Source organism: Ursus americanus, chromosome 20 (genome assembly GCF_024610735.1).
Source record: "Ursus americanus isolate L20-20 chromosome 20, mUrsAme1.1.p, whole genome shotgun sequence".
NCBI lineage: Eukaryota > Metazoa > Chordata > Mammalia > Carnivora > Ursidae > Ursus > Ursus americanus.
Window position 1 is genome coordinate 44,578,167 of NC_142146.1, and position 16,094 is coordinate 44,594,260.

At 40.6% G+C, this 16,094-nt stretch overlaps 1 protein-coding gene across 1 annotated transcript in view; it reads right to left on the reverse strand.

Annotated features, from left to right (window-relative positions):
* Positions 1–5,235: 5,235 nt before the first annotated feature.
* ANKUB1 (ankyrin repeat and ubiquitin domain containing 1) overlaps positions 5,236–16,094 on the reverse strand; it is a 33,679-nt gene continuing 22,820 nt past the window's right edge. Inside the window, 7 exon segments of the mRNA XM_087870328.1 lie at positions 5,236–5,300; positions 5,303–5,418; positions 7,998–8,277; positions 8,280–8,807; positions 8,810–8,922; positions 13,015–13,058; positions 13,060–13,130. Of these exon segments, the coding sequence (XP_087726454.1) occupies positions 5,236–5,300; positions 5,303–5,418; positions 7,998–8,277; positions 8,280–8,807; positions 8,810–8,922; positions 13,015–13,058; positions 13,060–13,130 (1,217 nt within the window).

Consider the following 16,094-nt stretch of genomic DNA (forward strand, 5'->3'; position numbering starts at 1 on the left):
CTCTTGGGCAGAAATGAAAATTGGAAGTTTTTCAGCTCTGTTCACTGTGTGTACCTTGTCCTTCACATTGAAATTGTTTGTTTCCTCCACTGGTGAACAGAAAGGCATGTCCTTAAACTTGTTAGTTAGGTCATGAAGCAGCATTTGCAGAGAGAGCACAATTTTTTCTTTGACTCTAAGTTGCAGATCAGGAACAATGGCATCGTTTCCTGAGGAAGCTTTTATTCATACATTATTGAAATGTCCATAATTTAAGAATAATTTTCAGAAAAGGTAAAACCATGATTCTTTTTTAAAAAAGATTTTATTTATTTATTTGACAGAGAGAGAGAGTGAGAGAGGGAACACAAGCAGGGGGAGTGGGAGAGGGAGAAGCAGGCTTCCTGTTGAGCAGAGAGCCCGCTACAGGACTCCATCCCAGGACCCTGGGATGGTGACCTGCCAAAGGCAAACGCTTAATGACTGAGGCACCCAGGGGCCCCAAAACCATGATTCTTTTACAAATATATAATGAATACATGTCAAAGATTGTGTTGGACCCATGGGTTAATGAGGGGATCAGTAAGATTACAGTAAGAACCAGTTTTAACTGGCACAAAGGAGATAATTCAAAAACCATACATCCATAGGGAATAAGGAATGATGAAATGAATCTACAAATAGATATAATACTATGCCAATATGGAATAGTCTTTCTTTCCTGTGATCTCAGGGACTGAAAATGGGAGCTGGGGAGGGAGGTAGGGAATAGGAGAAACAAAGTGGGTGGTCAAAGACGGTGGTCAAGAAGCCAAGTTATAGCTGGGGGAAAACAGCCTGGGAGTTAAACTCTCTGGGATAATTTGCAGGGCAACTTTTTGTTACCTAATGTCATAGTTGTTTAGAGGAAATTACCTGAATGAAAAATCAAAAGTCTAGATTCCAGATCTGGCTCTCATACCTACTCATACCTGTAAGGCCTCCAACAAGTTCTTTTGATATGTTATAAACTTGGCCTCTTTGTAAATGGTTTTTTTTTTTTAAGATTTTATTTATTTGACAGAGAGAGAGAGAACATGAGCACAAGCAGGGGGAGTGGCAGGCAGAGGGAGAGGGAGAAGCAGGCTCCCCGCAGAGCAGGGGGAGCCCCATGTGGGACTCTATCCCAGGACCCCAGGATCATGACCTGAGCCAAAGGCAGTCACTTAACCAACTGAGCCACCCAGGTGCCTGTAAATGGGTGTTTTGATGATGATTGCCTTTCTGTGCCATGCAGGGCTGTTATCATGCTTAGATGAACTAATACATTCACATTAAGAAATTGATTTTAGGGGCACTTGGGTGGCTCAGTTAGTTAAGCATCTGTCTTCAGCTCGGGTCATGACCCCGGGTCCTGGGATCCATACCCACATCATGCTCCCTGCTCTGTGGGGAGTCTGCTTCTCCCTTTCCCTCTGCCCCCACCTTGTGCTCTCTCTCACGCTATCTCAAATAAATAGATAAAATTTGAAAAAAAAGAAATTGATTTTAATGATCAAATGAAATAAATTAGTCTTAAGCACTTGAAAGATTGGTAAACTAAAGCATTTATGTATTTTATAGAAGATTTTATGTGTCCAAATCATTGAGAATTCCATGTGCGTAGTCATCCTAAAATCCATTCATTTAATGCAACAAATATTTATAGAGGAATTACTCAAAGGTTCAAGCATATGCTATGCCTTGGCAATTTGCAGATGAATAAAACAATGTCCTTTCCTCTAAGAGATGACAATAAAGTGAGGGAGGCAATCAAGTGAAGTCAATACAGTATGACGAGTGATAATACTTGAGGATTGAACAAAATGATATGGAACCATAGAGAAGGTAGCGGTTGACTCTGATTCCAGTAAGATTCAGGTTTAGAGTAAATGTCCCAGGGTATGCCTGTGCGTGCTAATACTAATGCTTTACAATTGTATAACATTGTAAATATAGAAGGTCGGAAAGTCACTTCATGCTATTTTACTTCTGGAGCTAAAGTGAAGAAAGAATAAATACTCAGTATTTTTTTCTGTTGATTCTTGCAAGGAACAAGGCATCATATCAATTGTCCTCTCACATTCTCTCCTTATCTTTCTATCTCCCTCCACCTCCTCCACTTTCCTTTTCCTTTAGATTTCCCCATACTCCTTTTTCCTTCTTACGCATCCCAGCCCCAGAATCTTTGCACCAGCATTTCCTTGGCTGTGTTTCAATGTTACATAAAATATTATCATTCCCTGCAAGGAACTGCAGTTCAATTCAGCGTGAGGGGGATAAAAGCGTGGTGTTGCCATCACCCACATGAATTGCCCTCTCATGAATTTGAGGCAAGCACAAAATGCATGAATTAGATCCTTAGATTTTTAAAGAATTGTTTTGGTTTATTTGTTTATTTAATTATTTGAAAGAGGGAGAGAGTGCGAGTGAGCATGAGCAAGGGGGAGGGGCAGAGGAGAAGCAGTCCATGCTGAGCAGAGAGCCAGACAGATAGACCAACGGATAGCTGGGTCTCAGGACCTTAGATCATGCATGACCTGAGCCTAGGGCAGATGCTAAACCAGTTGAGACACCCAGGCACCCCTAAAAAATTATTTTAGTTCATTTTTTTCAGTTGGATTATAAAATACAAACAGAACCTGGGAAAGATAAAAAATACTTTTTGTTGAATTTCCTCAAATTGAGCACACCTAGTAACCCAGATCGAGAAATAGAATGTTACCAGTACCCCAGAACCTCTGCAGTGCCCTCTTCCAGTTACTCTCCCTCCTTATTGTCTCTACAGTGAACTAATATCTATACACATGCTGCTTTACAACATCTCTTTGACATCATCTTTGTATTTGCTTTTACATTAACCTTCTATGTGTTCCAATCCCATAGTATCTAATGAGAAATTTAAAAGTATTTTTAAAAATGAGCTTTAGGTTTTAGGTGCTTTTGACTATTGTAACAAAGCCTGTCTTAGAAATCGTCCTAGCAAATACTATCAGAAAATATAAAATATTTAAGAAAAATTAATAAAAGGTTTGTGAGACCCCTCCCCTAAAAACTAAAAAACATTGATGAGAGAAATAAAGGAAGATTTAAATAAATGGTGACATATACCATGGATAGAGAAATATATCATGGGTTGTAAGATTCAACATTATTAAGATATTATTTGTGCTTTTTTATAGAGAATGACAAGTTTATTTAAAAATCTATATGAAAATGCAAACGACTGAGAATAACTGAAACAAACTTGGAAAAGGAAGAATAAAGCCAGAGTAGACATACTATCTGATTTCAAAACCCACTGTAAAGCTATAGTAATTAAGACAGTGTGGTATTAGTATAATCACAAGTAAATAGATCAATGGAACAAAATAGAGAGTCTGGAAATAGATCCATACATATGTTGTAAATTAGATTTTTGAAAAAGATACCAATGTAATTCAATGAGAGAAAAGAAAGTTTTTTCAACAACTGGTATTAGAACAATTTGATAAACCTTAGGGAAAAAAATGAATCCTGACCCTCACCTGGTATCACATACAAAAATAATTCAAGATGGATTACAGACCTAACGTAAAAACTAAAACATGAAACTTCTAGAAGAAAACATATGAGTTATCTTCAAGACTTTGGAACAGGCAGAGAGTTCCCAAAGAGGAAACAGAACCGTAAAAGAAAAAAAAAAACAAAATGATAAATTGTACTTCATCAGAGTTAAAAACTTTCATTCATCAAAAGGCACCATTAATAAAATGGAAAAGTGAACCACAGACTGGGAAAAAATATTTGCAATACATATATCTGACAGAAAATTTGTATTGTGAATATATAAAAATCTCCAATAAACCAATAATTAAAAGATAAATAACCCAACATTTTACATGGGCAAAACTCTTGAGTTGATACTTCACAAAAAAAAAAAAAAATACACAAATGACCAAGCACATGAAAAAGCATTCAGTATCATTAATCATCAAGGAAATGCAAATTAATACCACAATGAGATGTCATTTCAAACCCACTAGAAAAACAAAATCAAAAACACTGATGACACCAAATTTTGACAAGTATGTGGAGCAACCAGAACCTTTGTACATTGTTAATGGGAGTATAAAATCATAAAGCCACTGTTTTGAATTTCTTGTAATGTTAAATGTACATTTACCCTCTTATCCAACAATTCCACTCCTAAGTATTTGCCCAAGAGAAATGAAAGCATACCCAGGAAAAGACCTTTAGAATAATGTTCATAGCAGTTTATTCACAATAATTAAATTGGAGGCAACCCAAATATATGTACAGTTGCACAGATAAATTATGGTGTGTCCATACGATGGAATATGCTAGGTAATAAAAAAAAGTCAAAGAAAGATCTGAATGAAGGAAGTACAGATATTGGAGTTATTAGATCTGGACTCCAAAATAACTATGAATAATATATCCGAAACATTAGATGACAGATGAGAAATTTAATCAGAGACGTAGAAACTGTAAAAGAAGAAAAAAGAAAAGAAAAAAGAAATTAATAAATAAGAAAGCAAATATACAATAGAAAGAATTAAAAGTAATAGTTCACTGTAGAAAACAGAAATCAGAGTAGTGGATGCCTCTAGGGGATTGGGATGGACTTAGTTATAAGAGTATGAAGGGATTTTCTGGGGTAATGGAAATATTTACATCTTGATTGGGGTGTTGGTTACACTGATGTATATATTTGTCAAAGCCATTAAATCTTACATTAAAGATTTGTGCACTTCACTGTATGTATCAATTTTTAAAAGTTAATAAAGAGTGATATTTTAGCAGAAGTTCAAAAGATGTCCGAGACTAGTATTTGACCTAAATGGTATTTGTAACTCTCCTAGGGACTTTCCCTATAGAGAGTTTTAAAATTAATTTTTTTTACTATGTACTACATTCATATGGTTTAAAAAACAAAAAGCATTAAAAATAAACCCAGGAAAACACAAACAGAAAAAGAAATAGTAAAAATTCTCACCCTCCCCCGGTCCTGTTTCCCATCCTTCCAGTTTTCCTATCCTGTAAGCGACTACTCCTCTCAGTTTCTTAAGAATTCTTCAATAAACTATGTAAAAACACGTGCCTGAAATGTTCACTTACAGTGATGGAGTTCAAGAAAAAGTGATGTTAAACATTAAGTATCCTGTTAACAGTTGTGTAGCGTTAGAACTGTTATTGGAAATTACAGCATTAGTTACTTAAATGTTAACATTAGAGCTAAAGGTTCTGTTTGACCAGGTGTTTGTCCAAACTGGGGTTGTCATGACTTTTCAAAGCACAATTTCTGGAGCATTTTCACATGCTGTTAGGCCTCCTTGTGTAGTCAGGTTAGAAATGCTCTTTTTGGCTAGAACGCTTGCTATTCCTAACTGCTGAAGCCATCGTTTCTCTTTTAAGGCACTGAAAGAAAACAAGACAAATAATGTGTGAGGAAGTCCAGTCTTGTCCCTATTTATTGCTGAAATGATAGAAATCTCTAGGTTGATTGTGTAGCTGTTGCTAGCTTATTTTGTCACACAAGATAGGTTGTAAAAATCTAAAAGAGAAATCTTTCTCAAACCAGTTCCTTGTGAAGCAGTGGAAGTGATATTTCACCAAGGCAATACTAGAAATTTAGCACCCACACCTAGAAACAGAAAACCACTCAGCGTTATACAGAATTCTCTAGATTGAAACTTTTTCTGTCTGTTCCCCCAGGCATCCTTACATGTCATATACTCCCTGATGTGTTTCCCTTCTCCTCCTTTTCCCCCACCACAAAACACATTTTTTTTCATTGATAAGATATTAAATAGCCATTTACCAAAATGCAATGAAACTTAATGTTTTATGGTAGCTATTCTCTGGCTATGTACTAATAAACACTTGCAGATTTGAATATGATTACTCCTACTTTGTAGGGTATAAATGTGATTTACTACAAAGGGGTCCTCTGAGATTCTATCCTTTGTCTTCCTCTCTCTCTGCACCCTCATCCTGGGAGGCCTTATTTACTAATTGCTTCAACTCACATATCCGTGACTCCTAAATCCTCATTCTTCCAATTTCCACATCTTTTATTTTCTTCCTTAACCTGCCCCCCTTCAGTATCCCTGCTCTAACACAGCGACTTTGCTATCTCTTCACCATCTCTACTCCAGAAACAAACCTCAATTCCTCCTTCTCTCTCTACTTCACATCTAATTAGTGATCTAGTTTTGCAGATCATTCCTCAGAAATATCTGTCATATTTGGCTTTTCCCCTCTTCCCTAGTCCAGGTCTGTATCATTCCTTGCTTCTCTTATTACAGCCTCCTAAATCTATTGTAGGCCTTCCATAGCTTCAGTAAGACTTCTTCCCAGTGACTCTTCCATACATCTCCACCAGATTTGTCTTCAAAAATAAACACAAACTGATGTGACTTGCCTGATTTAAAAAAGAAAAAAAAAAAGAACTTCTGTGATCTTCCTACCTACTTCCTAATAGGCAGACTCTCCACTTGGGCACACAAGTTGCTTCTCAGTGTAGGTGCAATTTATCTTGCCAGTTTCATCTTCAGCCAGTTTCTCCCTGTCCCCTAAAATGCCTTTAGCAGATCCACTTACTTCTTTGAAAACTAAATTTCTCTCTGACTCCTTCACAAAGCAGTGCCCTTGACCATGTTGCCACCTCTACCTGGCTCCTTTTGTCTGACAAAGTCCTTTAAATTTAAAGGGCTTTCATTAAATCTATGAGAAGCAATCTTGCATAAAAGTTAGTGTTTCAAATATTTGAACTGTGTCCAAGTTGGTCTAATTCATCATTAATGTTCTGGATTAACTCCTTGCTTTACCTTTGCATGTTTGCATTCTGCCTAGCACTTCACTGTGACATAATAAGCACTTTAGAATGTTTTTAAAGTGCATCTTTTGATTTCTAATGTGCATCCGTTGATAAAACTAATCAGTGTTTCCTTTCTAATGTTTACAGCCTGACTTTAAGATGGCTATATAATTTTTTCAACTACTCATTTTCCAGTCTTTTTCTAGAATTTTATAATATCTCTTTTTATATATTCTAGTCAGAGATATCTCATAAATTAAATATTGAAGTTGTTAAGCAGTTTCTTCATCTTCTGTCAACCTCATTGTGCAGTCCCCGAATTTTGCGTTTTAGAGCTCAAATTACTCTGACCACTAGGTGGCAACAGCTTAGCTGAAATAAAGTGGAGCTGAACTAAAGACCAATAGGGAAAGGCAATGAAAACAATTTAGCCTTGTTTTGTTCTTTCCTTAAAATCTATATTTCTGCTGTAATATTAGCACCCAATAATACCTCATAAGTAATGGATGGGACCTGAGATCTGATCAGAGTTGTGTTTCAGTGAAATCTGATGACCAATATGCAAAATTTTATCTTATGAAATAAACATGCCTGAAAAGTCCACTCCTGATACACTTGTTTTTGTCTTTAAATGTGACAGTGTCTTTAAATGTGACTTTTTAAACTGACCAAAAATATTAATATCAACTCTGTCACACTGTCCACTATATATCCTCCCCAACCAGTATGTCTTACCCCGTAAGTCAACTGAAGTCTTTGTGGTTATTCCTTCTCTCCTTCCACTTGCATCACCATCCAGTCTTCCCTGACACTTTTGATGCCTCCCTCCCACATTTCAAGTTTCCTCCCCCCTTTAATTATAATTAACAATTTCTTATTAGTTTAAAAAAAAAAAGAACAAGCAAGGGACCTTGTTATTTGATACAACTCTTTGCACTGTCTCTTTTCTTTCTGAAAGCTTGAGGAGTCGGGTACTACATAGACTGGATTGGCCAGTCAGATGGGTTCATTTGGTCCTAGACGCAAGGCTCAGATGAGGTCCTTGAAGCTGGATACTGATGCATTGGAACAGTCTGTGTTACATTATATGGCATGGTGGGGCCTTATAGACCATTCCCTGCCCTTGACGTGCCCTATTAAAGGTTTGCCCTTGCATGTTTAAAGAGAAAAACAATACCTGGCCACGGCTAAGCAGTAGATGGCGTTCTCCCTTCGAGTCTTACCACTGTGCTCCGAGAAACACGCAAAGGAGGATTTGAGTAAAAAGTGAGCTTTGGGCGTTGCCTAGTAAAAAGATGGGTGTGGATAGCCCATTCTGGAAACTGGGGGGAGGGGGATTTGGGGGAGATCGGTATTTTTGATGAGCTTTTCTTTTTTACTAGCTGTGGCAGTAAAATTTTTCTGATGCTGTTGTTGATGTCTTTGTAATTCAGAGAGTGTATTTGCATCTACCAGCACGGCAATTTCAAGCTGTCCCACTGTGAAATTGCCAAAGGATTGATGGGTTTCCTGCGTGCAGTTTCTTCCCTGAGAGACGGTAGCTTGCCCACAGTGCTTTGTGAGTCCTTGAACCTAGCCTTATACCAGCTCTTGGAGGTCATTTTTGGTGTGGTGAAACCATCCACCATCACAGTGTCTCCAGCTTTTGCCCCAAAGACCCTTGCTCCGCAAAGCTGGCTTTTATTGAGGTTGTGACTCTGAGCTCTGAGGATCCATTGTTTTATTTTAATATAAATCCTCATGGGGACTGAAATTTTCAGAAAAGAAACTGTGGACCACATTTTACTCAATAAATATAATACACAGTCTTTATGCTTGTGTTTAAAGGCGACGGTCAGGGGAATTCGTCCCGCTGCAGTTTTCCATTCCAGGCACAGCACGCTGCAGTTGACAAAGGCCTTCAGAATCAACAGTTGGCCGGCTTCTGCAGCTGCATGAATGGGGCATTTAGAGACGTCTGCATGAAGGGCTTCATGGCACCATGCTGACAGGGGTGAACACCGACAGCCTCTTCGGGCCGCACACCCTGCTTCAGGGCCCACTCAGTGAGTTCAATGTACCCATAAAAGGCAGCGATATACAGGGCTACCTTTTTCTGATACCTGCATGAATGAAATCAGTAGGAGTGGGTGTTTAGTAAGTCAGCAAACTGATAAATGTAGTTACACTAAATACCCACAAAATATACTAGCTAAAATGTTTATTTCTTCCTCTTACATAAAATGTTTTCAGAAAACACATATAGTAATATATAGATTAAACTGCACAGGTCCTGGGGTGCCTGGGTGGCTCAGTTGTTTAAGCATCTGCCTTTGGCTCAGGTCATGATCTCAGAGTCCTGGGATCGAGCCCTCTGCTCAGCGGAAGTCTGCTTCTCCCTCTCCCTCTGACTCTGCCCCTCCCCTCCACTCGTGTTCTCTCTCTCTCTCTCAAATAAATAAAGTCTTAAAAAAAATAAACTGCACAGATCCTGCTTATCCACATTATCCTACTATGCACAGGTAAATGGTTCAAAGTGGTTATCTTAGGGTGGTTTTCTTTCCTATGAAACTCAGATGCTCAGGAAAAATATCAAGAGAAAGAGGGAGAGAGAGGGAGAAGGGGTGGGTTGGGGAGAGAGAGAGAGAGAATCTTAAGCCCAGCACAGAGCCTGACACAGGACCTGATCTCAAAACCCTGAGATCATGACCTGAGCCGAAATCAAGAGTCGGATCCCGAACTGACTGAGCCACCCAGGCATCTCTCAAGCTTTATATTAACTGGGAAAATTTTGGAAGAAATCCAGCACGTTTTACACATTTGAAAGTTTTGTATGTTTGTTTTTCTGTCTTTTCTAACAACAGTCCTTATTTTCTGGCTTCTCAAAGTCTCTAGTGCTATTTTCATCTAAACCACTAGGTTGCGCCCCCACCAGTGTCGTAGTCTCCTACTTGGAGCTCCTCTTATTCCCTTCTAGAAGCTTCCCGCTGCAATTGAAATCCTAACTCCTCACCTCGCCTTAAAAGGCCTCTCACAATCTGGCTCCTGCCCCACTTCCCACACCCCCCCTTCCCTGTCACTGCTCTAGAGCCACACTGGCCTTCCTACTGTCCCTTAAGGCATAAGTTGAATGACTGGTGCAGGCCGTTCGGAGAAATAAGGATTAGGGAGGCAAACCTAGACAGGGTCCCACTAGGTATATAGTGATATATAGACCGGATATATTTGGGCAGGGCTATCTGACCCCTCACAGAGTTGGAGGCAAGCTCGCCTGCTATCATCCAAAATCTACTGCATATAACTGACTCTCCTCTCTCTGATTACATGCTCACCACACCATCTTTTGATGTGTATGTGGCTTCCTGTGTAAGGAAGAAGACCTGCCCAGAACATGTGGGTCTCTAGGATCCACAGTTAGATTATAACCGCGGTGGTTAGATTATAACTAATTAGAGCAATTACATTAATACACTGGCATTTTGGTTCACACATCAGTTTTTTCAAAATTCATTAATGCAAATCAGCATCTCTGAATGTGATCAGTTTTCTTGATTTGGGGAGAATAACTCCTCTTGGATGGACTAACTGGCCTTTGCTTTCATCCTTAGCACCCATGTTATGGGAGCTAGAGGCACTCTTGTGACTGAGACTAACTGATTCTCTTTCCTAAATGTATCTTTTCACAGTTTGTTTTCTTAGCCCCGCCTCTACTGTCATAAGCCTAGTTCAGGCCACTGTTACCTCTTCACTGTCACCCTGTCCCCTGCCTGCCTCTATTCCTCACACTCAACCAGGGCCAACGTTCTAAAACTCAGATCTCATTCTGGCTTTTCTCTACCTTCAGTACCTTCCCAACACTTAAAATATAAAGTCCAAATTCCTTTACATTCCTATGGTTATCTGTAAGAGCTGGCCTCTTCTTATCCTTCTAGCCTCTGGCCACTAGCTCCCTCTCACTCTATGGTCTACCATGTAGAACTTGTTTCAGTTCCTTGAATCTATTCTCTTGTCCCCCCTGGGGCTTTGTACATGTGGTTCTATCTGTTTTGGAATATCTTTTTTTTTCTTTTCCCTACTGTTCACCTAAGTACCAACCCTTTAGATCTCATCAATTGCCTTTTTCAGGATGCTTCCCCTGAATCCCTAAGTCTAGTTAGTTGCGCATACTATACATTCCCATATCATCTTGCACTATGTCCATGTCCTAACACTTTCACACTGAATGGTAACAGCAACGACACCCAACATTTATGTCCTGCTTACCATGTGCCAGCCCCCCTTCTAAATTCCTATGATTACTTGGTCATGCAATCTCTAAAACAGTTCTAGGAGATAGATGCAATTATTGTTCTCTTTTTAGCAAAGAGAAAACTGAGACACAGGGTGATTATATAACTTGCCCAAGTTTACACAACTAAATACTTAGGGGTGGGGCTTTGAACCTAGGCAGAAGGGCACTGGAGTTTGTGCCCCTAAACATTTTGCAATTCGGCCTCTGCAGGAATCGGTTACTTGTTTTCTGTTCTCTGCAGGACTGCAAGATTGCTGAAGGCAGGGGCAGTATCTTGTTTATTGCTGTATTCCTAGGATCTTGCATAGTACGTGCTCAATAGGTATTTGCTGATTGCATGGCAGAATAAAAAGAGCTTTTTAGTTTGTTCGTGTGTATTTTCTGAGCTGTTAGATGTATTTTCCCTCTTTTTCCCCTCCTCCCTTTGTGCCTCTGTCCATTCTGTTTGTGTGTGTGTGTGTGTGTGTGTGTGTGTGTTTAAGCATGATGAGAAATACAGATAGTGTGGGCAGGAGCTTTCAGGCTGGGAACTGATCACCAGAGCCGATAAGGCCTGGAGCACAGTGAGCACGTGGGCCCAGCTGCGTCAGCTGGGCTGTGTGCACGTGTGCATGTTGGGGACAGGGCCCAAACCAGGCATGTGGGCACACCCCTGCTGCTCACCCTCCTTAGATTTTATCTAAAGGTTAAGTTGACTGGAATGGTTAAGCATCTGAGCATTAGAGTTAAATTGTTGGGATTCCATATCCAGTTGTGACCTGGCTAGCCGTGTCACATTGGGCAGATTTCTTAATATCAGTTTCCTCATTTTGTAAAACATGATAAAAGAGTATCTACCTTGTAAAATTGTCATAAGATTAGGTAACACATGTAACACAGTGTTATGTTAAAAAGTACTCAATAAATATGCACTATTAAAAGTAACGATGCAACACAGCAATTTCTTTGGACTTATAGCATGAAAAAAGGAAATTGTCACTATCCCCAAAATAGAAATTACTTTAAAATATTGAATGTTATGTAAAATCACAAAAGCTGGTTTTCTAATCTGTCACTTCTTAGAGCCCTTAGAGCTCTCGGTGAGTGTGTGGCCTTCTGTAAGGCATGATTAAATCACCAGGAGGGAGCACTGTCTGAAAATACCACTGAATTAAAACCTAAAGAGTAATGCAGCTTACACGTATGAGACACTGCTGACCGCAGAGATACCCTAAAATGACCACCTGCTTCTCTGAGCCTCCTGCCCACTGCCCCAGCCACACGTGTATGGCAAAAGTATGTACAAAAGGCTTGTAATAGGGATGCCTGGGTGGCTCAGTTGGTTAAGCATCTGCCTTCAGCTCAGGTCATGATCCCAGGGTCCTGGGATCAAGTCCTACATCGGGCTCCTTGCTCACCTGGGAGCCTGCTTCTCCTTCTGCCCCTCCCCCTGCTCATGCTCTCTCTCTCTGTCTCTGACAAATAAATAAATAAAATCTTTTTTTTTTTAAAGGCTTGTAATAAAAGCAGTTTGAAAAATTACTTGGGAGCTTAGGAAGAGGGAGCCAGAATTTTCAGCCAATCAGTTAGCAGTTAGTGCTTTTTAGAATAATTGAATATGAAGGTGACAAGGTACTTACTCTGATAGGTTTTAAAAGTGCTGTGAATAGTCTGATTTCCAGACCAAACTGAAGTCACTCATTTAAATAGTTAGCATTTCTTGAGGAAAGTCACCTGAATTGCAATCCGTCACCAAAGGCTGTCAGCCTTGGTGACATGCCCACTATCTTATCCCAGCAAATATCTCAATAATAACATCTGGTTGAGACATGCTCAGTGGAACTGACATGGTACAGCAACCTGGCTACAGACTGAATTGCAGACTCAACGTCCTATGGAAGTTTGGTAAAAATTACTTAATTTAGCATTTGCTTTATCTCTGTACTTGAGTACTGGTCCTTCATTTGATAAACAGCATTGGACTTTTAAGTTTTTGTCCCAGAAGACAACCCATCAGAAATTCCTTCCATCCATCCCAGATGTCCAAACGAAGTGTCGTGCCTGTGGATCAAGAGAGGCCGTTAATGGTTCCAGTCCATCACTGTGGTTTGGCAGTCCATAAAACTTCTAAGGATAGCTTTTTCCAAGCAGAGGCATAAGCTAGACGCAAACTGAAAAGTCACCTTGGAATAAGTAGATAGGGAAGCTATTTTCAGCTTAGGCCTGCATCGACTTGAAAAGCCATTTAGCTTCTGTGCACTTCCATTTTCTCATCTGCATGGTGATTGCATATAACGCTGAAATATTTGCTGCAGTTATCTTAAAACAGTCCTGTGGACAATGATTGCATGCTGATAGATACATCACCATGTAAACTAAAACCATTACGTTGAAAGAGGAAACTAAAGAAACTGTGGCAGGAGTAATGGGCTTTTGGGGCCTTTAGCTCACAAGCGGGCTGTAGGTGGAGTTGAATGATCCTATCATGTTTTGTTTTGTTTTTTTAAAGATGTTATTTATTTATTTGACAGAGAGAGAGAGAGAGCACGTGCATGAACAGGGGGAGCTGCAGGCAGAGGGAGAGGGAGAAGCAGGCTCCCTGCAGGGAGCCCGATGTGGGACTCGATCCCATGACCCCAGGATCATGACCTGAGCCGAAGCAGACACTTAACCAATTGAGCCACCCAGGCGCCCCTGATCCTTTCGTTTTATCCATCGCAAAATAGCCATTCTGTGTAATTACACAAAAGTAATATGTTCATTGCTACTGGAGAACGTATCAGTTACCCTCTCCTGGTCTGCTCTCTGTGGCACCACATTCCCTTTGTTCTTCAGGGTGGTGTTTTCAGAAGTCTTCTTTACACAACCTTCTCTTCTTTCTTTACACATTCTCTCAGGATAAAGCCCGATCTCCTTCTTATCTGGCCTGCCCTCACCTGTCACCTCCCTCCCGCCTGCCTCACTCACTCCATTCTAGCCACTCTGACCTTTCACCTGTCTTTCAGATACACCAACTTCACTCCCATCTCAAGACTTAAGGACATAATTTCTTTTGCTTCAAAGGGTCTTCATCCAGATTTTCACAGAACAGTGTCCTTCTTATTCAGTTTTCAATTCAAGCATCATGTCCTTACAGAGGACCCTCTCGGCCACCACTGCCTCCCTCCACTCCATTACCCTTTATCCTATGACTTTACTTTAACTTCTTCATAGCTCCTGTCTTCAGTACTTCAAATCATTTTTCTTGTTTGGAGATTTTTTTTTTTCATGTCCCCACTAAAAAGAAAGCTCCTTCAAGACTTGCCACACACCCCGGTACTTGGTGAGTGCTCCTTAAATACTTGTTGGCTGCCCAACAGGCAATCTCGGTGACCCTGCTGGCTTCACTGAGCAGCCACATGGCACTCATTCCCAAGTGCAAACCTCCACGCCAGGCCTCTGCTCCAGCTCCAGATTCCCCCTGCTGGGGACATCACCATCTAAGGGACTGCACTATGACCCCATTGTTCTGAAAGACAACTCATCATCTTTCATCTCAGTTTGTGGCACCACTATCTTCCTTGTTATCTCAGCTAGACATTTAGGAGTTGGTCCTCGTCCTTCCCTTTCTCGTGCCCTACATCTGTACAATAGCTAAGGCCTGTAAAGTTTATCTTGTGAAGGTTTAAGAACCATTTCCTTGCCTCCATCTTACCAGTTCCACCCTATTTCAGGCCTCCATGATCTTTCACCTAAATCAACTTCTGGAAGCTCCCACCAGCTTCCCCATCTCTTTATTTCTCTGCTCAAATATCACCATCTAAAATAGCCTCCCCCCACATTACTGCGTAACTCTCTGTTACCATATCCTGTTTTTTTTTACTTTAGAGTTCTTATTTCTATTTAAAATTCACTATTTTTCTGTTTCCTTAATGATGCTTATGTTTCCCACTGAACGGCAAGCTTCAAGAGGGTAGGAAATCGTATTACCCTTGCTCACAGCATTATGCCCACTTTCCTCAATGGTGCTGGCTCATGGTGGGTAATCAGTAAATATTTGTTGAATGAAATTCTACCCTATTCCCCAAATCCATTTTGGCCATGTACTGCCCTCCTAACCCTTAGAAGCCCAGCAGGCTGTCCTGCACTTCCACGTGCACACCAGGCTATCTCTGGCCTTGGGGCTTCTGCTTTTGCTGCTCTTTTGGTGTCTGAATTCTTGTGATCTTCCACACACCCTCCTACCAATAGTTTGTGATGCAACATAAACTGGTATCACCTCCTCCGGGAAGCTCTTCTTAAGTATGTTACTGTCTCACCTCTGTAATAGTTAGAAGGATCCCTCAACTGGTTACCATAATGTATGTTGAAACTCTTTATCACTGAAAATACATTTCTGGGGGTGCCTGGGTGGCTCAGTCCCTTAAGCATCTGCCTTCGGCTGAGGTCATGATCCCCGGGTCCTGGGATAGAGCCCAGCATCTGGCTCCCTGCTCAGCGGGAAGCCTGCTTCTCCCTCTCCCTCTGCTGGCTGCTCCCCTGCTTGTGTTCTCTCTCTCTCTCTCTGTGTGTCAAATAACCAAATAAAATCTTTAAAAAAAGAAAATACATTTCGGCTTTGGAATTGCTAGTTTGTAAACGCTGATGGAGAACTCTCTGAGCCCAAGCATCATGTCTCATCCAGTCTGTGGGCTCTGTCCTAGTTATGCTTTTGGGTTGCAAGGAGATCCTCAGGAATATGTGGTTTATTATACTGAGACAATGGCCAGATTAGCTATACATCAAGAACAAAGGCACCTCTCAAGGTGGGCCACTCCCCATCTTGCCCATGGGCTCCAGGATCTCTCTCCCTCTCAAGCCCTCTGTATCTCTTTGTGTCTTCTCACTTTCTCTGCTGACAGGCTGCCTTGCTGCTCCCTTACAGTTTCCGTCCTACCGTAACTGAGGTCGGCATGCAACATCGCTTTGCCACGACCCAACCTTTCTTCATGGCACCATGCATTTTCTGCCCATACTGGTAACCAGTTTTGTCTCTCTGTATTTCCC